Consider the following 25,135-nt stretch of genomic DNA (forward strand, 5'->3'; position numbering starts at 1 on the left):
TTAAAACATACATAGAGTGGGATTTGGCATGTCCCATTGGAGTATTCCTGTTTCACCTCATATTATTAGCTGAAAAAGGCTTTTTTTCAGTGCGTTAATCAGTACTCAAGCAGCAAGGCAGACATATTGAATTTGCTAATGCTTGTTATCTAATCACCCTCGATTTAAATATATCTGTATGCCCATCACACATTTTACAATTCTTCTTCTAAGTAATAAAGTACATTTGATTTCATAGTTTCTTTTAACCTGTGCCCACAGTCCATTGTTATTGTATCCACAATCATGTTGGTTTATGTTGTGACTGTAGTAAGAACTCATTTCGATCATGTTTTCATATCAATTTATTTCCGCCTCCTTCTTTCAGAAATGAGGTCATGAAACTTCAGCTTCCTCTAAGGGGTATAGTGGAACAAAAACCAGGGACTCTTCCAAGCGATGGACGATATTGCTCATCAACCTCACAAGATCGAAGATCACCCACTGGCGATGCGGGCATGACAGACTCTGGTATGACTGCTGACATACCCCTTATTAGCCCACTTATTATCCTCATTGTGTTTAGATTTCAATGTACGTTTTCATGTGGGTTAAAAATTGTGATCCAGAATAAGGCATTTTGGGCAGGGCTTTGTAATAAAACATGAAGTAGCCAATATCATATACCTATTTAAAAACGTTGGTATACAATATATATTTAGAACAATATGATATGTCTGTATGCTAAGCAGCTTTTCTTAACTCCACATAGATCACTCAGGATTACATGTATTCTATTCGATTTGCTCACTTTTGCCATCAGATACTGTGATAATTCCTGCACCTATACATCTTCTAAAACTAAAGCAGACATGCTTCTGACACCACAATTCACACCATCACCAGTCATCCTTCTGACACATGCATATAGGCATGCAATTGCATAAGCAATACAATTGTAACCCTAAAACACTACATCTCCTTCCCAATTTTAAGAAGACAACCACATTAATGAAACCAAAATAACACTAGAGTATACAGAACTATCTTTAAAACATTTGGAAAACCCACAATCTTTGACATAGGTCCCTTGTGTCTAACTCTGCTCATCCAAGCACACCTTTAATCTCCTCCCCCACACAAAAATCTGACACAATCTGAATTTGCCCAATTCCACTTTATCTCTCCACATCAACCCATTTTTTTCAAATTCATTCTTTTCCAATTCTTCCCCAATGTCTACAACCTCTGACCGTCTTTCATTGTCTAGGACCTTCACAGGATATGCTAAATTCCACCATTTACTAGTCTTTAAATTAAGAGCATTTCCAAACCACTTCTTCATTTGCTCTGATTCCTGAAATGAACTCATCCTACTAGCACTGCCAAGACATTTCTGTCATACAAAAATCTCCAACCCTTATGTCACTGCCATACATTTATCATAATACAATTTTGACTTGGCCTAATACTCCTGTATTACTTTCTCCCCTATCCCTAGGATTTCTTTCGTCAAGTACCAAAAGAGTTGCATGCCCTCAGGGCGGAAAGCTAAAACTGCCAGCCTGTTTTTCAAAAGTGCAAGGAGAAATTTGCCTGTGGCTCTTTGCAGTGTTAAATGAAATGCATGGAGATGTCTGTCCCTAAAGAGAAAATCTGATGTATCTCTACTTCAAACCACGAAAGTCAAAATAATGTTTTTGTTTTTTTTGTCCCTCACCCACATGCTAGTCATGTGGTATGCTTCATCATTTGGTTCACGCCCAGTGTAGCTGTTAAGACTGGGTGGGTTCAATTTTTATTTTTTTCTTAAGATTCCTGCTTAGCGTATCCTGCTGTCACTATAGGCTTTTAAATATCGAAAGTGGGGTGAGCCCACAAGATGTAAACAGCTATGTTGGGTGTGGATCCGATTGTGAAGCATATCACATGGCTAGCATATAGGTAGGGGCCAAAAAACACACAAAAAACTTTTTCCCAACTGTATTGGTTGGAAATAGGAATACAACAGATTTTCTCTCTAGGGAACAGACCTCTCAATGTTTTTGATTTAGATTGGGGAAAACAGGTTTGGTAACCCAGAAATCGTCTCCTTCCCTCATGTTGCGTAGTAGTCTTTGCAACGTTATGTTGTGATTCAAAAGACATACCTATGCTACTTCATGGACATATACTTCACTGTTCTTTGCCGTTTGAATGGTCTTGTTGATGACACAGTTAGGCCTACCTTTGAGATGATGAAAAGCTTATTTTTCATTCTGTATACCAATGTGCTTTAGAAAGTGTTACACAGCACACATTAGGCACTATTATTTGTTACAATTTCTTGAAATATTTCTGCATTGAAAACGTGTGTTAAAAATCTTATCATTTCCTCCATTCACTGGCGTAATCAGTTTGAACTGGTACATAACACATATGCTTCACCCTTTGGCTCATGGGTCCAATGAAATCAAAACCCAACTTCTGCCAAAGTCCTTCGGGCATCTGGCCATGTCCTGGGCCCAATACTCCACAGTGTTTATTTGGTAAGTTACTCCTTTTCGCAATCTCTTTAACGGCTAAGTGTGAAATTATTTCTTTACGAAAAATGCTTATTGGTTCATGATTCATGCAAAACAATGAACAAGTTAGTTAGTGACCCTACAAATGCAAAATTCTGTAGTATTGCCATTGGAAAACCATGCTGCCTTATTGGCTCAGAAGTTCTAAGTTACATAAAGAGGGAAGCAGTATGGCGAACACTCACATCATCTGTTTTAAAAGAATTTAACTTAGCATGTACTTAAGCCTTTGTGTAGTGGCAATTGTTATATACTGTTAATTGTAACCTAAAAAAAAACAGCATGAATATGATGGAATATTCATGTCCACCAATAGTAACGTGCTGTGTATTTCCATTGTTGAAGAAATTAGGGCATCCTGAACTTTTTACGTTTTTATGCTGAACCTGATTTTATGCTGACTGTAGAACTCGCTGCCCTTTAATCCTGCTAAACAGTGGTAAGGTGTTTGGGCTACTCCTTTCAACATGATTAAATTGGTATACACTATTGGCATATTTAACTTAGCTATAAGACCCTAATATATGGTACTCACAGGGTACCCAGGGCTTGTAACTTAAATGTCATCAGAGGGCTGATGCATTCACTGTCCCACCCACTGTATTGACAATACAAGCATGACTGTACACCTGCCACCAGTAGCCTGGCTGAGCAGGTTTATACTGCAAATGAGATGTACAAATAACCCCTTTGACAGGCCTGAATCCTTATTTTTTATAATAATAAGTTATCCCTAATTAGGCCTTTCTGCCCATTATGGCATAGTATATAGTATTTAAGAGTGAGGCATATAAACATTTAATGTTAAACAAGTCCTTATATAAAGAGGGCTGAAAGACTATTTTCAACATGGCAGGGTTAGCTATTTCATAGGAGAGCACTGGGGTACAATATTAAGTTTAATAATCCACCTAGGAAACAGCAACAGAAATATTTCAAAGGACTCTTTTTAATAGTTAAACAAAATCCAATTTAATGGCAAAGTCGAATTTCACCTACCCACTACAGAAAAATTAATTTAGAAATGTTACCCTTTGCCTGCTTAAAGCTTGTAAGGCTTTCAGTGCCTTGCAACTGTCCCCTGGCAGCTGATGGCTCCCCTGAGGTGAGATGTGTTCTGATCTTAGGCGAAAGCTAAAGGGCTGACCTCAATGGTCATTGTGACCCATCTGCACTTGATGCAGGGAGGCTGGGAGGTTACTCTTGAATGCCAGATCATGCTTAATAACTATCCTGTGGTTTTTCGTACGACAATTGTGGCACAGTTTGAAGGGACCTCTTGTCACAAACAAATGTTAGACCCTTCTCTAGTCCTGCCAAGTTAGGCCACAATCACAGTGGAACCCTCTTGATATTGCCGTGTCACAGCCTGTTTGACAGGTCTGTTGGGTTTATATATAATTTTTGTGGTGTGCTTCAAAGGAGGGAAATAAAATTCCAAAACCCTTTGTATGTAACCCTTGTTGATGAAAGCTCAGCTTTGATTTTACTATACTTCTGTCATTGAGTTTGACAGAGGTACAAGGATTGGCTAAAACTGGATTTTAGCATTAGATGTGGGAGGACAATACAATTACCATAGTGCACACCTTACACACCGTCATGGCCCTCAGAGCCCAAGTGTAGTGTGGCCAAAGACTTCAGCCATCTTGAAAATCTCAAACGTGAATAGGGTTAGCCCCACAAACCTCTACCCTATTGAGTAGGGTGTCCCCAGGGACCATTTCCACCCACAACCTTGTGCCAGGCATACATGTGAAACCTCCAGGCACCCACTTATGCATACACCAGAACCTAAGCAAGATCAGAAGAGGTTAGAACCTGCTTTCTGCAACCTGAGAAAACCCTGGAGAACTGGACTTGATCTCTCCCTTGTACACAGAATAAAGAAGTGAATTCCCAAGGGCCTAAAGGCTGACCACCAGTTAAGGTTACAAGGACACAACAAGCCAGAAGCAGGCTTTTCCTGCAACTGCCCAGCTGACCAGTGGCAACTAGACCTTGGCTGGACTCTCCTGCTGTCCTCTACCTGCCACTCTGTGAGTCTGTAAGTGCCTTCCCTGACGGCTTGGGAGTCTTTAGAAGTTTACTGCTGTTGTAGATTGGGACTTGGAGGACTAAACTCAGAAGTTAAAGTCTTTGACCAGGAGGAATCTGGTTAATGTAGCCGACGCACACTCCAATATGGTCAGCATCAAATTGCAGCTGGATTGACTACCATTGGCACTTTGTGATACCTGACACTATTTCTACTCACAATTAAAAAAAAATCATATTTCCAGTTCCCTATATTGGATTTTTATCATTTTGTTTATTAACTTTTAATCTAGTTAATCTTATTCACTTTGGGATTTTTATTGTTTTGCATTTCGACTTTATTACTGTTTTAGTACTGCAAAAATACTTTGCACATTGCTCTCAGTTAAGCCTATATGCTCTGTGCCATAGCTACCAGGGGTTTGAGCTCAAGTGTATTTAGTGACTTTAGTGGTTCACCCTGACAAGGATAGTTTTTATTACTTGAGGTGGGTATGCACCCCCTCTCAACTAATAACCCAATTTACTACAAATAGTAAGGACACTGAAAAACTAAAAAGAGTTCTGTGGCTTCATGGGAAATTTAATGTCCTTAATTGTACTCAGACGTCTCGCATATAGTATTCTCCAAAGATGAGAAGCCACCTTCCAAAAGATGCCAACGCTCTATGCACAAAGAGTGTTCCTTTACAAGACTGCCTGCCTATTTGGAGAATTGCCCTTGCACACCTGCCCAATGTAAAGACTCAAAGATGGGCACAGATCATGACATCATTGCTCATTCCCTTGGGTTGTGGTTGCAATAAATTGCATTTGACATCCGTACATTTTCTATGTGTATGTGTTTGTGTGTGTGATTGTACGACTATAAACATGAATATAATTTTTGTGTTTTGAAAGAAGGGAAAAATGCTTTGATCAATGAAAATGCTTTTTGCGAAGTCCATTGTTAGCTTAACAATCAGTAGAGCAGCTGCATAACTTGTGACTCCTGCAGATAAATATGCAGTTAACATAGCAAACATCATATTCACTAAGCCCTACCTAACTGCTAGCAGCAAGTAGCATTTCCAAGTGCTTTAACACAGTCAAATAGAATATGACAGTATTCAAAACATTAATTTCATTAATCAGTTCCCTGAAAATGGCAAACCAAACCATATCATAAAAAAATGTATAGCATGTAACTCAGATATTATATCCAACAGTGCTGGTGGCATTTATTAGACCCCTTATGACAAACCTGCCCAAATTTGACCTAAAATCCTACTTTTGAGCTTAGAACTTTATGTACAAACTGTGGCGTACAGATGGTTTGAGGTGGGCCCTCAAGTTACCCTTTCCATTAAGAATAATCCTACAGAAATGTGTTTTGGTACTCTATTTGAGGTTTGTTGGCCACAAAACCAGGGCTGTAGCTACAGGAGGTGGGGGGGGGGTCAAAGGCGCAGGGCACCCCCATAAAAATGCCTGGTCCCCATAAATGCTCTACCAGCATGTCAGAGATTGCTTCCAGACTGAAAGCTTGCTCTGCAGTGCCTACAGGACTGGAGAGGTCCTCCCACAGGCAGCAGTACTAATTAGGAAAATCATGAAAAGGGGCCTCACTTTTTACGGAGATACCTTTCGCTTTTGCTGAGGATTTAGGAGAGATAAACTGTCTGCAGGGAAAGAGCTGCTAGGGCATGTTCAGAGACTTTTGGATAGGGAAAGCAGCAACACTGTAATGGTTTTGCACAGAGCAGAGGAAAAAGCTAATTTCTCCTGGGCCCTATCCACCTCGGCCCCAAGCCAAACAGGAACAACCTTTCTCTTCAGTCTGCATCTCCTCCTCAGACTACAGCAGCAAGACACACTGGCCATGAATCAATTCTATTCTCTGTGTTTGGAGTTTGGAGTAGCATTAATTTAGTGAATAAACAGTCATACTCAGCCCAGAGCCCCTGTTGCTGGTATCTGCGGACTGAGCGCAGTAGGTCTGACCTGTGGGACCATCTAACTATAGCAGAAGGACTGGTCTGACAGGTCAGTTGGATGGTTATTTGTGGCTCTTTTGGTCTGTTTTATTGTCTGGGGGAGGGGGGTGTTAACAGTTGATTTCTGTGATATTGCCACAAACAGTGCCTGCCGCAAGCACAAGTGCATGCAGTCTCACATACCTTGCAAAGTACCCATACAGTGTGTTTCTGCAAACTCAAAACTGCTCTGTTTTGCAAATGTGGGCTTTTCTAGCTATCTAATTTGCTAGTGGGGCCACATTTCATTCGGTACTCAGACCGATTTTCTGTCACAGTCCAACCCTGGGGCTGAGAAGGGAGACATAGGTTCTATCTTCTATGATCCTATAACCATGGCCTTAAAACTGTTGAAAGGGGAAGCAGGTTTTGGAAAGTGAGTCGATGAGCGATGAAACAAAGGGCCATATGTACCAACACATTTTCCCATAGACACAGAATGGGTAAAACCCTTTGATACATCTGGCCCAAAATTCTTTTGAATTCTTATGGGGACATCGTTGGGTGACATAGGTTTTTTGTAGTGCTGCAGTGAATATGTGGTTAACCCCTGAGGCATTCAAGTCTGCTTTGTTGGTTTCTGAAGAGACAAAATTACCTGCCATGCATGCTTCTCTTTGAAGAAGGAATCCCCTCCCCCAGTTTTAGAAAAAAAGTTTCCTCGTTTCAACTACGTATTGTGGCACAGAAATGCATATGTGTATGTCTGTACAGATTTGCATAGCTACAGGGTTTATGGGATTGGGTATGGTGTTAGTGAAGTCAATGAAAATACAACGTTCAATATTTTTCAGAAGGCAGCATTAAGAATTTGGGGACAGAGACATGCAAGGCTAGTGCTTGCATTGGAAGGATGGAGGGGCACAATGTCAACTGCAGGAAATACAAATTACTGGCTGGTCAGTGTCAAAGTCTGTATATTGTACAGTAGTGATGTAGCACTTCATAACCTTAACTGGGTGCCAAACAACATGACGTTTTGAGTCTGCACATGTGACCACTGATATGTGTGCTGGTGGGTGGGTGAGTGTGAGTGTGTTTCTGTGTGTGATGGATGTGTGGAGGGAAGGCTGTCTTTTTATTACCTACCTAAGGCAGACATACACTTCCAGTTTTGTTGAGTTTATCATTTTTAAGGCAAAAGAGCCTTAATATTTGCTTTATCTACTTTGAAAAAATACTTTATTTCAACGAGAATTAATGGAGAAAATACATGTTCATGACTTCTTTAGTGCATCTTCCTCTGACCTATTCCATCATGTTGGTTTGTGTGCTCAGTTGTCCACTTTCATAGCTATCACTGTTCATTTCACTCGTACGCCTGTTTCTTAGATGAAGGAGTAATTAAAGCACAGGAAATGTCTGTCTGTTGATGATGCCCAGAATCCACGGGTGCCCAGTCTGCCATTGACGCCTTGCAAGGTGAAGGGTGGTGCTTAACTATGCCACTGTATGCAGGAACGTGCTAAATTGACTGCCTTCCTCAGTCAATTATTCCTTTTCTTGGATACAAGAGAAATCTGCCTTGCACTGTGATTCACATCCAGGAGAACAAAAGACGATCTGATGGCAAAGCATATGAGACAAGTGTTGGCAGCTCTAAAGTTGTTCAGTTTGCCAGGAATTCATTTTTGAGCTCCAGGACACAACTGGGGCTCTTAAATCATGATTTCAGTGTATGTGCTATAGCTGAGTAGTTGATTATTTCTAACAAAATAAACCACCACAACATCGCAGCTAATTGTGAATAATATGTACACATTTTATTTAATGAATGGAAAAGTAGCAGTGGTACCAGTTCCATCAAAGCACCCCACCCCTTTTAGGCCTGACACTTCTTGAAAGAGGCAGGGTGGTCCAGGACACTCAGTAATATGGATCTGGTATTTGTAAGATTGTATTTACATTTAGACTCAAAACCTCTGTTAAAAACATAGGGGCTCTCAAGTCAACCTATGAAATATAAGTAACCTGTCAATTAGACTTTTTCATTCAATCCTGTTTCCAGTAGATTAGCATATATTATATATTTAGGACTACAAATACCATAAGACAAAAGAATCAGGAATAGAAAATGTACTGCAGCAAATAAAGAACAACTCTAGGTCAATCCAACATTGCATGAATGTGGAATTCTAACGATTCGGAAATAGTTCAGTCTGCAGTATATTGGTACTTATCTTCAAACTTATTTGGACATCAGTAAGGTGCAGTATATTGTACAAGTGGAAATTGTATATTGCACAACTCTGGCAGTAGGTAGAGTTGAGAGTGAATTGGTAAGAATATATTTGAGAGCTGACATTTATTTTAAAACCGTAAGCCCTGCAGGCTTCACATCTAGCTCATCCACCTCATGAGAGACAGAATTCATAAGAAGCATACTATTTTGCCTGCTGGATAACCAGCGACAGTTGAAGGATTTACAACTAATCCTGTCAACCAGCTTTTACATATCCAATCAGGAATTCAGCACATACAGACTTCAAAATATAGACAACACAAAGCACACCACAAATTAAGCAAAAAGACAGGCCACAGACACAAAATTAAGTCATCGTGATTACATTACATCGAGAAAAGCCATACGTACTAAACATAAAGCACACAGGTCATATCACAACTAAACAACACACACACAGAAATCGCTTTCACACATGTGTTGCACCACACACAATGGCTAGGGCTTTTTAAAATGTTGATAAGTCCAGTCAGCTCTCAATAAAAATGCACTCAATGGTTGAATCAGCAGTGATGTAAAAAAAAAGGCTCTCTCCACCCAACTGGACGTGAAAGCACTGGATTATTTTATGAGTGCCATTTCAGATGAATTGGCTTTCCACTAAATTTAATTTAACGTTGGTGTAGGACTGTAAAATGCACTACTTGACCCACTTGAGGAAAGCAGGCTCTCTTTCCACAGTCTTATTTTGAGCATTGTCCATGGAGTAGTGGAAATTGTTTGTGACAATAGTAGAAGTGGGATGCTCTTCAGAAGGGAGTGGGTGGCTTCCTATGAAAAGGTTTGGACATGTATACTTATTTATTTATTTATTACAAATCAAGCACTGCTCCACTACATTGAGAAACAAACCTCAAACTGTTTCTTTAAGCTTTCAAATGCTTAGTGAAACGTCTCCTACATGGCTATTTAGAAAATAAGCCTGATGTGGGGATAATCATTTTGTGCATCTATCACTTTCAGGCACATATTATTAAAATAATTGATTTGCTTTTCAATTCTCCCTTTTTATTTTAAAGAGTCTCCTTCCAAAAATGCTATTTCATAGCTTGCTTTTTTTCAATTTATACTTCACAGTACACTTTATAATCTCTGATTCACTTTGTATATCATCAAATAGCTGGCACATCTGTATTCCAGGCCTTGTGATTCTTATATTCCCTTGGTGCTTTAAAGTGGGTCTAGGATGGGTTAAGTAGTTTATAAGCTAACGACACCGTCATGTCAGCCACTAACTCTCACACAGTGACACTGTGGGGCCTACACTGAAACTAGGAAACTGACACAGGAGCACCAAGAATGACTCAAGGGCACTTAGATAGTGCCTACAGTGACAAATTGGTACTTATACTCGGACACTGGCACAGGGAGACACTGGCAGAGGGGAGTTAGCAAATGGGCACTGCCAGAAAGATGAGACAGGCAAATCAACACTGACACTAGGGCACTGGCACATAGGCTACAGAAACAGGACCATCAATACTAATATGGGAACAGTGACATTGGGTCTCGGACATGGCACAAAACACTAATGCTGGGACACTGGCACGGTACAGTTATAGTGGGACACCGACACGGGGATGCCAGGGCATAAGGATATTTACACTAAACAGCGGGATATAATATTAGACTGTAATATCATATTCTGACACACGGTCACTGACTGAGGGGCACAGTATTAGTGTACCTCTGAATGCTGACAGAGGCTACTGATGCAAGGACACTGACATGGAGACACTACCATTGGGACGCGGACATTAGAACACTGACCAGTGGCACAAACATTGGCATGGGGATATTGACAATATGGCACTGGAAGTTGTTTGTTGACCTTAGTCCAAAATATTGAAACTGGGACACTGGTAAATACATTAACACACCTTCACCACAGTGACACTGACACAAAGGCATTTCCACTGGGACAGTACCACTGGGATACAGATAATGGAACATCAACATGGTGATATCGACTTAGGGACAAAGACACTGGCACGAACATTGATGCAGGTTTATGGGGCAGTGACATGGGGAGATTGTCATGGGGACTTTAGAATATAAACATTTAGATAAATAATCTTGGACACAACACCAAGTGATACAAGGGCACAAGGACAATAACACAAGGACAATTACTGGGTTGATGCAGTAGTGACCTGTGGTTGCTGAGATAGGCCACTGACACTGGGATATGGACGCAAGGTCACCTCCATGGGGTCATATGCATAAGGTCACAGGCACTGAAATGTACACTGTGAACCTGACATGGACATTGGACACTGCAACACTGATGAGGGGTTACTGCCCATAAACACTGTTTAGGTACAGAGACAGACATTAGGATAAGTGGAAAATAACCCAGGGACACCGAAACTAACTTGAAATTGAGACACTGACATGGGCACATGGAAAATGGCACAGAAAAACTGACAGGGGGACAATGACACTGATACACTGGTGCCAGGGCTCTGCCACTGAGGCATGGGTAGATGGGGAAATAGGTACTCTGACAGTGATACGGGAACACTAATAATGGGAAATAAATAAAGTGACACATATGCAGTAACAGTGACATGGGGGTCAGTAACCCAGTCCACAAACACTAATGCTGAGGCACTTACACAACAGTACAAGCTTGGGATATTGAGTCATAGATGCTACATGCAAAGAAGTCATGAACAACAAGCATGGATGTGCTAGCACCTGGTTATTGGCATTAGAGCACTAACACAGGGAAGCTGTTGCATGCACTGGCACACAAACACAAGCACACCGCAAGGGATATATTGGTGCAGGAACAAACGGATCTCAATAGTGACAATGGAACACTTGTTTAGCAATATGGCAGTCCTGCCACAGATATTGAGCCTCATTATGACCTTGGCAGCCATGAGGCTGCCAGGACCACAGTGGAGGTCGGACCGTCACCAAAGCAGCGACTTGGCCTCCACATTACGATCATGGCGGAGCGGCCACGGTCGGACCACCGACACCACCAGGTTGCCGTCAGCCACCAGCCTTCCGGTCTCGGAGGTCTCAATCCACCAGAGCTGCCCTGGGGATTATGAGTCCCCTTTCTGCCAGCTTAACATAGGGGTAGCCCTGCCATGCAAAAGCTGGTTGGCCTGGACAGTTCTGGGGCCCCCATGGACAGCCCCATTGCGCTTTCCACTGCTCAAATTATGGGCAATGGAAAGCCTGACAGTTGCTGCTGCATCCACCGCACTGCCACATTGCTGCTGGCGCGCAATGTTAAGGCCCTACGGTGAACTTTTAATAGGGCTGGGAGACTTCTGGCCGCACTGGCGGTGAGTTGGCGGTACGAGTTTCCAAACTCATAATGAGGGCCATTGTTTGGCGTGGACACTGGAAATGTGACACTTGGAAAATGACACATACATTGATGGGTACATTCCCATTGGGAAACAAATGCAGGTACACATAGGCAGTCAAATGGGCACATGTGGACACCAACACTGATACTAGGATATTAACATTTGGACACTGACATGGAGATACTGAAATACAGACTTACACTAAAATCAGAGTATTGACACTGTAGCACTCCCAGTCAGGAAATAAGGCTACACGGATACATAGGCACTGACACAGGCACTAAAACGTACATAGATCACTGACACAGTGGCACTAATGTATGGCTGCAAACACAGGGAGTCCACATGTACTCAGACTATAGACATAAGAAGAAGCAGTTCTATGGACCTATCTAAACAACACTCTTCAACAGCATAAAGAAGGCATGAAGTTAGCAAGTGCTGATGAGCAACAGTACTTCCTTACCTCCTGATCTGAGATATGGCAGTCTATCAGCAATGACCCCTTGGTCCTGCCTAAAATAACCCCAGTCCCAGCCTGTTACAGTCTTTGTTGACAGAATACACCTATGTTTTCTAAAACTAGTGAAGGCACATGCTTTCGAATGTCAAAGTCCAGTGGGGCTTCAATGAGGCCAGACCTGCCGCATGTAGAGGTTGCTGAATACTAAGGCTGTCAAGTCTTGATTCCACTGCATGCCTCTTTCTATCATCACCCTACACTTTCTACATCTGTTTCTTACACTTGCAAGATCTTTTTCACCCTTGAGTTCTGTCCTTGTCGTCATTTTCGGATATTTTTATTCCTCCTTCTTTCTTTCTCCATCTTGCTTTTGGTCTGGGTCACCATTTGATGAAGTACTGGGTACAAGGCTCTGAAACAATGACTGGGCAGCTGCCTGGTGAGTTCCTGCTGCTTTAAGTAGTAGAATGGGAGCTATCACCACACTCACTCCCTCAATGTTCCCCCAACATCCCATGCTTATATCTCTCCTACTGCCTGTTCCATTGAGGTCTCTCTTGCTGAAGATGATTTAGAACTGCCTCAAAACCCATTCAATTATTGTCAATGGTTAATTAGAAAATGTACATAGAAACACTGGATTTGTCATACTTTTTCCTAAAGGTGTCTTGAAGGATGATACACAGGAACACACATAATTGCATTTATGCTCTATTTAGTTTTCCCTCAATTTTACTACATATACGCATGTGGAAAATACCAGTTAACATAGATTTCATGAACATTTCCCAGGGTTCACTGTGCTTTAAATGGTAACACTTACTATTTATTACCATTAATAGTAAATGTGGAATAATGGTAACACTTCAGAGAAACTGCAAAATTTGCTGCATTCTTTAAACTCTCACCATATTGTGCCTTTAATTAAAAACAAATACTTCGAGGGAACCAAGCCAATGTCAACCATTGAGAACCAAAAACCCTCCTGTAGTTATTTCTTGGGGCCTTGTCCCCCCTTAACATCTACCCCTGGCTACAGGCCTACACAAAACTAGTTCGGGTACCTCACCACAAAGAAACACTTTTGATGCCATGGTGCAGCAGGGTAAGTCCACTTCCAGAAAACACAAAAGCATAACTGCACATTTCTTCGGTCTCCCAACGCATTTTGTTTCTGCAACCCTTAAAACTTGGATTGTGACCCGCAAACTAGTATGTCCTGTGGGTACTTTACGCAGTAGACAAAGTACATCATACCAACACTCACCAAGTTAACTGAAAAGCATCCTTAAAAGAACATTATGATTTTATACTAATATCATGTAATACATAAATATAAAAATACAAATTCAATGTAAACAACTTTAGTTGATATGATTTTAGGACTATGATCCAAATGCATAAATCACACAAATTTGCTTATTTTTGTTTGCTTCATAAACCTACCAGTTCCAATTCATTGCTCTTGTACTCACTCTCACATAACCCAGAGGGCATCACGAGTTACTTTGTTAAAGAAATTAGATAAACGTAACTGTAATGGCACAAAAAGGAGGTGCACAAACCAATTTTCACACATGCGCACATTGTTCAACATACGACGCCTCGTTTGTGAATCTGCCACTGCTGAGGACGTGTTTGCTCTCCCATTGACCTTTGCACAGGTGTGGAAAATAATTTTGTGAAGTCGACCCTTAGCATTTAATCCATTCTGGTGGATGTGCTCGCTGAACCCACTCCAGTCATTTAGCAAGCTTTTGAATCCTGTGGAGGCTGAGAGGTTGGAGCTCTTCAATGTAAAGAACCAGCTGGAAGTAGTCTTGTCTTGGCTTAAGCAGAACAAGCTGCAGTATTTTATTTTGCTTTGTGATTGATTTCAGGGCCGACACGTGCAGCACTCGTGCATGTAGTGCTCACATGCAAGATTATAGGAGGAAAATTAGTGCCAGGTGCCCTCATTACAAGCCAGAGATAAGTGTGCTCCGCAGGCCTGGAAACAACCCCAGATGCATTTTCTTTTGAACTCTTTCAACAAGAAAATACAATCTGGTTTTGATGGAAGGTTGCACTATTGCAGATCGAGAGGTGAAGCTGCAGAGGAAATGGTGTGACACGAATTTTCTGAGTTATCCGTTCTCTGCTTTGTAAATGGACATGCCAGTACAATTGAAATTTTTGTATTAATCAAAGACATTATTGACCATGACAGCTGGATTAATATCAAAGTCGGATATGTTTTCTGGGCAGACTGTCTACATAGAATTCTACAAATGTACAGAAATGAACTGATTCTTCCTAAAAGGGTCCCAGAGCCTAATGGAAACTGACCACTTAAAAATGGTTTCTACCAGACCCTGATCCTGTTGTGGGTCTCTGAGTTTCTGAACAGCCACGTTAAGTATGTTGACAACTTCATTTGATTTTCATTGAATCTTCCAGATGATCAATGGGGTGAAGGTGTCTACCTTTTCATTTTGTATTTACCTCACCTTTTATTTTACAACGGCTATTTGGGGGTTCAAAGACTCATATCCCATTGATGAAAATTTAATCTCCTGCAAAGCATTTGTCACTGGTAATTTTACTGCAGATGTCATCATTTCTCAGGTCAGAGTGTGTGTTTTATGATAATGGAGGGCACATTTACCTAGAAACATTATAGATGCATTTATATCAAACTGATTAGCTATGGACAATTTTATTGTGCGAAACATACTTAAGCAAGAATATTGAACCTTTTGAAAATAGCTGATACAATTTCAACACAATTACCAGTGATGGACATGTGGGCCCCATACTTTCTTGTCACATAGACTATGCCATGGAGGCATATGAAAGTGAAATATATTCAAGAACTGACTGTGCATGTTCATGTGCATGTTCGCGTTCATTGCTGCTCGATGATGAAGGCAGCATTTCTCCTGGTGTGGTGGACAACACAAATGCACTTTGTTATACTCAGTCTTTTGCTACTTATAGATCTGTTCTGCCATTTATGTCAGATGCAGGCATGGACAGAGGATAGAGGTATTTTAGGCAAGCAGGGCAGGTGGATACCTTGACGGCATGCCTCTCCTCAGTGTACCTATGGAGCACTATTAAATGCCCTAATATGTACCCATTCATGGACACCAAGTAGATGGTTTAGGTGTGCTTGACATATGTAGGGTAAATTCACCTCAGCATTCTGGAATAGATGTGGGTTTTGGTAATATAATGCATCCAGGCAAAAGCCACAAGCATTTGGGAACATAAGTGGCAGAATCATGTTGACCCTAAGAGGAACTAGGGTAACTAGAGGCCAGAGACTTCCTAACTTTTCCCGTTTTTAATTATCACCCAGATAAAAAAATGTTACGGCTACCAGACAGGTATTTTAAAAGAGTATTCCTGCCCCCAGTCACTACCCTATTCCTTCTCCAACAAAATGCTCCTGTGTATCTCACAAGTTGTAGCATGCCGTGTTCCTCAATGGAACGGGAAGAAACTCTATGATGAAGAATGCCACCAATGGGTATCCCTAGTGGGTGAGAATTCTTTTATCCTTAGGGTGATGGGAGGTATTTTAGGTTGATCTATCGAGTTGGGGTCTGTAGTTTGTGTAACAATACCAGTCTATCATTTGTCACAGCCATGCGCCACAGCTGCTTAAAGATGGCAGAAGGGTTTGTCCATGAATGTAATTTATTTCCAGCCAAAGTCTTGAAATGTGTGCCACCACAATTTGCATTCAAATTACTTGTCTAGATAATTGCTCATTTGTAGTACATGAAATCATTGCTTCTTAGAAGGTCGAACTCGGGAAGAGATTTTACCAACCTCTTTTAGGCTCGTTTGTTTCTGTAGATCTTTTGATTTCTATTAAAAAAGAAGCTGTATTCCTTAATGCAGAACATCTTTTATGTTCCACAGAGGAAGACCTTCTCTTCAGGCCTTTTTCCCCTCCTAAGATTAACAGTGTCTCCCAGTGTTTCATCCTGCTTGGTAGACCAGAAAAAAGACAGTAAACACATGGTTGATTGGGTGTGGAAAAGGAACCCTACTGGCAAGGCAGAGGTCCAATACACATCTTTTGATATTAAAACTACGAACCACACAAGTAAAACCTGTATGACCTAAAGAAATGATGCAGCTGTTTGCTGTATGGATTTCTTTTTTTGCGGTGTTTGCTAGGTGTATTCGGAGGATTCAGCAGAAATTGGAAGAATTGTAAAATTTCACAGGCATTGTTCCTAGTAAATTAAAACAACAGTAATCATCACTCAAACCCATCCCAAGCAGTAAACAATTCGAAATGTAAATGTATTGATTATCTCTGAAACAGATGAGGGGCAATGGAGTCAGAATCAGATTCCATTTCAGATATATGCGTGGACTTTGATTCACCTTAATGCTAGGGTTAGCGGCTTCAATGGCATCACAAGAAGCAACATCATGAAGTCTCACAGCAGTAACCCTGATGATGTCGCAATAATAGGCATTGCTCAAGTTTCTTAAAACTGATTGAACACAGAACACATAAAATATCTATTTTAGACACCACCTATACTTTACTTAGGGTGATGACATGATATTCCACGGTCATATTACTCAATTCTGTTTGTATTACATGGAAATTATAAATTATGCGTCTGTTTGAAGAAGAGTGCCACAAAAACGAGATGAGCACTGCAAAAATACATTAGTTATAGCACAAACTGTCATTTAATGGTTCCCATAACGTCCACCTCAATGCAAATATACATATAACTCACAGGGAGAGGCAAAACAAATAGATTAACAAATCAGTGGCACATATGTTCACCTTTGTTCATTGAAATTGACCATTTATTTCATATGACATATGTTTTCGTCTTAAATAATTCCTTATTGTTTTGGTTTATGCTTCAGGGGTGAAGATTTTATTCAGTGTATTCCAACACATCATTTTAATGCAGTAACAATAATTAAATAAGGAAGCAACTTATTTCTTTAAAAAAAGTTCACTTTTTTATTCCATTTTTTATTTGGTTAGAAGAATGTGCATTGCACTGCGGAGTGCAGTTATTTTGCAGGACCTAAAGGGTAATGTCCTAGTCTGAGTGAAAGCTGTAGACAATAAACAGTGTCCATTCTTGGCACTGATTTCGTCACCTCTCAGGCCAAGGGCATCAGGCAGTTCTAGACTCTGACAAGAGGCAAGCCAGTGGACGCAGTTGCTAACCCTACAACTCCTAAATGACATCCATGGTAACATGCATTGAACTTCTGTCTGAGCAAGTTTTCACTGATGAGCGGGCAATTTTTCTCAATTTTTAGGAATGGGATTTGATAGTGCAGCTGTTTAACAAACCTATTGCTAACAAAACGCATAGGGTGGACTTGGTGTCAGTCCCTTTCAACCATTGGCTTTCTTTGACTAGCTTCTTTCAGAAGTTTGTCTGAGACCTTTTGGTTCTGTGTAGTGGAGTATTCATCCATCACTTAATTGTATTGGCTGTTTGAGTGTATCCTTCCTACTCCACTCAAGTGCTTGTATTGAACCACATGAGTGTCTACTTTTCATTGATAGTGCTTTCTGTCTGCTTGTTCTGGCTCGCTTGCTTGAGTCTTGCTTTTATGTGGTAATTCTACCACAGCACATTAAATCTAGACTTGTTGCTTGGCAATGCTTGTCTTACTGACATTAGTGCAAGAACGACGTCTGCATTAATTGGAAGTTACAACTGGCACTTACTGTTTAATGCATATGGCTATGAAAAGTTAAATCATGAATGCAAAATTGCTTATTCATATCATATATGCAATGTGGCCCTGGGTCTCAAATCATTTCCACCATCTTGACGTGCGCTTCATTACCTGAAATAGAAGCCATAAGCACTGATTCAGTCACGCTTAAGGAATCAGAAATTTGGCTGAAGCAATGCATTTTCAAGAAGTGCTCAGATATTTATCGACGCACAGATTGCAATTTGTGGTGGTCTGGAAAGTCACCCACGGCCTAAACCTTGACCCTCAATTGAAATCTAAATCTCATTAATGTCAAAATAAAGTCTCTCCACTTCACCTGGCCATGGATGCATGCAGGTTCGAGCATGGGTTAATCCTCTGGACACTTGTCCGTACCCTGCATTCTTGCAGGTTTAATGGGAGTCCATTGACTTAACCAGAAAACTGCAATGTGTGCTGCCAAGTTGTCAGTGAGCCACGTAATGGAAAGCAGTAGAAGGGCTCAGGAGGAGAATTAATGTTCTTTAGAGACTCATCACTATCGGTGCTTGATTTGTAGAAAGACTAGTGTAGGGGCCCAGAGTTTCTCTTAGGAGCTATTTCCAAATGCTGGGGGTACCAATACCAAGGCTGTCTAGGCTTCCTTCCACCTCATACCTTTTCTTCCACCACCCTACATTTCCTATCTCTTTATCTCACTTTAGCGGATATGTTTTATCTCTGCTTTGTTCCTTTAGAGTTACTTCCTTTCTCTCATTTCATCCTTCCTACCCCTTCAACTTCACTGTTTCTTACTCTTGGTCAATGCCTAATGATGAAAAATAAGACCAGTCCCCAAAAATGAGCGCCGGCATCCACCACCTCCAACAATGATCTTTAAACAATGGTACATTTAATAACCCAATAGACAAGAGGAAGAAAATTATTTGTATTGCAAGCCAAGTCACCTTTGAAAGTGTTCAATTGTTGGCCATTGATGTGCAAGAAAGGAAGGGCTACACTTATTTATTGAGAAGAGGGAGTCTGCAGACTCAGTTTCTAGTGCATACATGTTTTGATGGTCTGTCACCAGCAACCCATGCCCCTGGAGTGTTTTGTTGGTGCTAGGAAAAAGCTTTGGTCCAGACACGGGACGTAAGAGAAGACCCAGAGAGCAGCAGTTCTGCATTTTTGCATGTTTTTTCTCCTCAAAAAACGTGCCTTGCATCCAAGCAAATTATATGGAAACATTTACCATGAAAAGGACATCTTATCCTTGAGAAGTTTGATTCCTTAAAGTCAATGCCAGTAATATATTTGGGGAAGATTTGCATTTCATTTAAATCTTTCGTTTCTCACTCTCATTCTCTCTTTCTTCAATATTTTATCCTCTTAATTTAGTTCTATTTCCTTGCTCTTTTTATCCCTTCTAACTCCTTCGTTTTTAGGTTGGGAATGCATTACACCCATTGCTCATCATTGGCCTTGTGCTTGTTTTCTATTTTATGCCTTTATTTATTTTACGCTGTCCAGCTTGAGTTAGTCCATCCTCCAGAGCATAGCCTGTTTACTAGGGCTCTGTGTGTTCTTCCACAAAAACATCCACAAGTGTTCACTTTCTGTAAACATGCCTCTAATTTTTTTTTCCTGTTTCATTTGTTTTGCATTCAAATACAGATGTCAAATTTCAGGCTCTGTTTTCCAAGGGAGCTTGGTGTTTACTTTTCTTTCTATGACTTCAAGTGTGAAGATTTATGTGACAATCCTGCTGGGTATCTATGTGAGATGAAAGGCTGCATGATGTTATTTTTTTCTAGGACACAACAAATTCTAAATGTCTGTAAAAGAACTGCGCAAATATTTCTGAAGATACGAGAATTAGGAAAGCACCAACAAAGCAATTTTTTTGAAATTCTGAAGTGTGCTGGAAACAAATATTTTAATACAATCAAAACAAATTAGTGCACCTGGTGATGCCACACATTAATGTGTGTGTGCTGTATAGTTGTGTCAGTAAACTGTATGTCTTTGCAAATGTAATGGCTGTTTCCAATGAAAATGTGTTATCTGTAAAGGCAATGTGTTATCACACTATGCATACTCCACGCTATACAATTCCACCCTACTCCACTCTACACCCGTCCATTCTACAACCAACACTCCACAACACACTAAGGTACTCTACTGCCCTCTCCGCTATGAAACTCCACTCCGTGCCAATGACACTCTACTAAACTCTTTCCCATTTTATGACACTATGCCACTTTACTCCACCCTTTTTCCACTCCAAGTGATACTTAAATTCACTCTACACTACACCACTCCACTTTACCGCTCTGACATTCTACTCTATGTCACTTTACTCCACTCTATGACACTTTACTCCACTCTGTGCTATGCTATGCCACTCTCTGTCACTCCACACTATGACACTCTATGTCAGTCTGCTCCATTCTATGCCATTCTACTACACTCCATGACTCACATTGCCACCCTACAACACTCCACTCCACTTCATATCCCCACACTCTATGCCCCTCCACTCTCCAACACAAAACTCTACTGCTTTGTACTCCGCAACACTCTGCTCTACTGTGCGCCATTCTGGGCTACTCCTCAACAGTATGACCGTCCACAACACTCTATGACTCTCCATGACCCTCCGCTCTATGACCCTCCACTCTACAACACCACACTCTACGACAATCGACTCTGACACTACACTGTTCTACATTGTACTGCAATCTACAATGCTCTACTCTATGACACTCCAATCTCCTCCCCTCTAATTCACTCTCCACTACTCCACTCTGTGCCATTCAACTCCACTCTGCTACATGCCACTCCACTCTCCAACAGTCTGCTCCACTCTACGATGCTCTACTCCACTCAACCACACTTCACTCTACACCACTTTATTCCACTCCATGCTACATCAATTTGCACCCCTCCACTACACTCTATTCAGGCCACAACACTCTATGCTCCTCCAGTCTGCACCCCTCCACTCTACACCCACATACCCCCCTCCAATCTACGCCCTTCCACTCTATGCCCCTCCACTCTACACCACTCCACTCTACTCTACTACACTACACTCTTTTCCACGACACTCCACTCTAATCCACAACACTCCAATCTACGACACTCTATGCCACTCTTCAACACTCCACGACAGTCCACTCTACGTCACTCCACTCTAGGACACCCTATGCCACACAACTCTATGAGACTTCACTCGCCACTCTCCTTTACTCCACAAACCTTTAGCCATGCTGAACATCAACCACGCTGGTGTACAAAACAGCTAAAACACAATTGCAATATCAGTACCTCTTGCATAGGTGAGAACTATTGCCTTTGTCACTGCTTGTCTTTTCGCTCTTTTTCACCATTTCTTCCCTCGCTTCATTATGTTTTTCTTTTTCTCTCATTACTCTTTCCCTTTTTCTTTTTTCTTTTTCCTTTTTTCTCCTTTACATACTCATTGTTTCTTTCTCTCACTTGCTGTTATGCTTTTTCTTTTTGTTTCTGCCTTTCTTTCCATCTATCTTCGGATTTCCTATTTATCTCTATCACATTTGTATTCCTTCTTTTCTTTCTCACCCTTCTCTTTGGTCGTTCTTTCTTGTTACTTCTCTCCTTTGTTCTCTTCTTTCCCTCTCCGTCTTTCCTTATATTTTCTCCTTGTTTTTTTCTTTATTTCTTTCCTCTCCTTCTTCTTCAAAATCTTCTTTCTTTTCTTTCTCTCTTTTTCTTTCCCTTTATTTCTTACTTTCTTTTTCTTTCTTTCATCCACTCTTTTCCTTTGTTCTTTAAATGTACTTAACTTCCTAAAGCAATCTCTTCATTGATTAATTTGTTTCATCTTTGTCTTAGAGGTATTCATATTAGTTTTAAGATTTTTGAGATAGCTTCAGTGATATCTTTACTTGTAGAGCAACATGAAGCCTGCATATATCTATTCTTAATCTTGCTCGTTAAGTCAAGGCTAGGTTCTGGAAATTAACCAACTAACTTTAAAGCAATTGGGTAGATATTCAAAGTCTACCAGGACTAGCTCTCCTAATCAGAGTTGTGTCATCCCCTTTATTGCATAAATAAGAGGCAGTAAACCTGAATGAGATACTCGAATCCCACAAGTTTCACAAAGAAGTGGAAAGATATATAACTGTTCCTTGGGGATCACACAGATAAATATTTCCCCATACAGCTCTTCTGCCGTTAATAGTGTATGGCAATTGCAGCAAGCCTGGGTGCTGAAGGGGCACTGTTTAAGTGGTATGCCCTTTTTGTGATGTTATTTAATCCATATGTATGCCAGTCTCTCAAGATGTTTTCATAGGCCAAAAGTAGCTCTTGCTCCTATGAAGGTTGAAGACCCCTGGTGTATGCTGACTTCATCAGGACTGGGTGCTTTAGGGGTAGGGTGGAAGCTGCTTGACCTTTTTTACTTGTATCAAATTTATATACAAAACAGTTGCTAAAGATGTTTTCATAGATCAGGAGTTCTTGCTACTCTAAAAGTTGGAGACACCTGTTTTAGACTGTGCAATTGCAAAAAAGAGAGGCACTCAGTTTCGCTCTGAGCCAGCGCACTTCTTCATTATGCGGTCCCTGATATATGTCTAATACGATCATGGGTTTTGCACATTGAGCTGCCATTTCATAAACCATGTGGAGCTGGGTCAAACACCACAGCCAAATAGATCAAGTTTGCAGGTACTGAAGAGAAGTATTTTGTAATGGATCGTTTTTTCAATGGCCACCTGAGAGGTGCCAGACTTCCTAACAAGAGGACGTTTTCTTTTTCCCTTGCAGTGGAAGATCAAATGTTCCGCTCTGTGGAGGGGCAGGCTGCCTCAGACGAGGAGGAAGAGAAGTGGACCGGGGAGCAACAACCACCAGTGGGGGAAGTGAAGAAACTTTTGGCGCGGGTTTCCTGTTGCGGTAGCGGGTATGTTTCTTATGCCTTAGGAGGGATTTTCCATTTTACTTTAGTGTACAGCTGCTTTAAGCACAGGAAGACTCTATTGATATGGCCTGAGTTCCGAAAGCACAGGTAGATGACTTTGGGGTGTGAATGGAGGCTTCACCGGCTGCAGTGCATACATTAAGGGTTTGCTCCTCTCTTCCCAGAACTACCTTTGTAAGAACTTTGCTCTTTTGATGCTGTACCATGTATTGGTTTTGAGGACTGGCTTCCGCAGTGCTAAATAGGATTTTGCATTGGGTTAAACAAGGCGAGTGTCGCAGCCATCAGACTGAAAATAATGGTCCCATGGATCAAACCTAAATGAGTGTCTGGGTGCATGACCATGTCAATGCATCTTCTAATGCCACCAGGTGTGGCGTCTTACAACTTCCATACTGTATTCTGTTAAGGAAACTGCACAGAACGTTTTCAGTGGTTCCAAAGAACTAGGTTATGGAATGCGAAATAATCACCAAAAATAGTGAGGAAAGACCACCTGACCAGTAACCATTCCCCAACCGAATCTACAAAAAAAGAAAAACACGAGACACAGCATAAAGCCCTAGATAAAAAAATTTAAAAAACATATTAATTCACTTGTTCATGCTAGTAAAACACAAAATAAATGTATGTTAAAAAAATAACACACATGAAAGTCTATTCATTGCCATAGCGATGGATTAAATGCGTCTCGGTAAGCGCCGGATGAAAGAGACATGCGAGAGGTCCTGCATGCCACCTAATTTTTGGTCTTGATTAGGCAGCACATTTCTTATACTCATTCAGATCTGTTTCTGTACCTGTTTGTTTCCGCTGCACCTGTTGTGAGCTCACATTTAAAACAAATGCTATGCTGTTCTAGTTAGATTTGCAAAAAGTTGCCATAAAAAGCAGAAATTGAGTCCTGTAGATTTATACCTGCCGTTAGAGTAAATTTCCAATATTTTAGGAATTCTCAAAGAATACTAGGAATGCTCTTGCCTCTGTCACAGATTCCTAGGAATGCATATTTATCTACCTTTTTCTAAATACGGAAAAATGAATTTCTACTTCTTAACTTAGTTGTACTTTTCTTTCAAAGAGGATACGCATGTTTCAATTCCCTTGATAACAGTGCTTAATTTGAGCTGGTGTTTGCTGCTGGAGGCCCCTGAAACTAATTTTTGGGGACCAGCACTTATTTACCAACATCAGGCATTTCCCAAGATCAGGACAGGGAAAAGCAGACAAATTAGGAAGAGGGAGGAAGAGAAAGAAGAAAACAACCATCACAAAAGGAGAAGACAGGAACCTGTGAAGGGGCAGGGAGTGTATGGTAGGGCATTAAAGAGGTATGAGCCTTGGTATTGTGCAACAGCGGCTCGCTGGTGTTACAGAGGGTGGGTGGCGTGCCCGGTGGGAGGGGAGCGGGGGGAAAACGGGGTAAAGAAATTTTAATAAAAAATAAAAAAAAACGTACCTCCGCGCCGCTTCTCGCCGCACTGCTCCTCTTCCGTCCTGCAGGCAGGCACAGGCTCCCAGCCTGCCCTGCGCAAATCCAGGATTGGCTGAGAGCGCCCAGCCAGGGCACTCCCAACATTAAATGTTGGTGCGCACAATAACAGTGGTAACTCCTCTGTTTGGGTGGAGGAGTGTCACCCCTCCCCATACCCGCATCGCTCCTCCACCCAATCAGAGGAGTTACCACTGGTATTGTGTATTGTGCACCAAAATTTAATTGCACCGGCAGCCGCATCTGAGCAGAGCTTCGGGCACCAACACTCATTCTTTTACAAATTCAATACTGCTTGTTGTTGACGTTTCCCCCCGCATGTTGCCACACTGAAAGCAGATTTACTCC

The 25,135-nt window shown here is 41.2% G+C and overlaps 1 protein-coding gene across 1 annotated transcript in view; it reads left to right on the forward strand.

Annotated features, from left to right (window-relative positions):
- The window catches only part of EFCC1 (EF-hand and coiled-coil domain containing 1), a 215,385-nt gene that overhangs the window by 157,005 nt on the left and 33,245 nt on the right, over nt 1-25,135 (forward strand). The window contains exons 3-4 of the mRNA XM_069206633.1: nt 368-510; nt 23,142-23,277. Of these exons, the coding sequence (XP_069062734.1) occupies nt 368-510; nt 23,142-23,277 (279 nt within the window). The remainder of the gene's footprint in view (nt 1-367; nt 511-23,141; nt 23,278-25,135) is intronic.

This window comes from Pleurodeles waltl, chromosome 9 (genome assembly GCF_031143425.1).
Source record: "Pleurodeles waltl isolate 20211129_DDA chromosome 9, aPleWal1.hap1.20221129, whole genome shotgun sequence".
Classification (NCBI taxonomy): Eukaryota; Metazoa; Chordata; class Amphibia; order Caudata; family Salamandridae; genus Pleurodeles; species Pleurodeles waltl.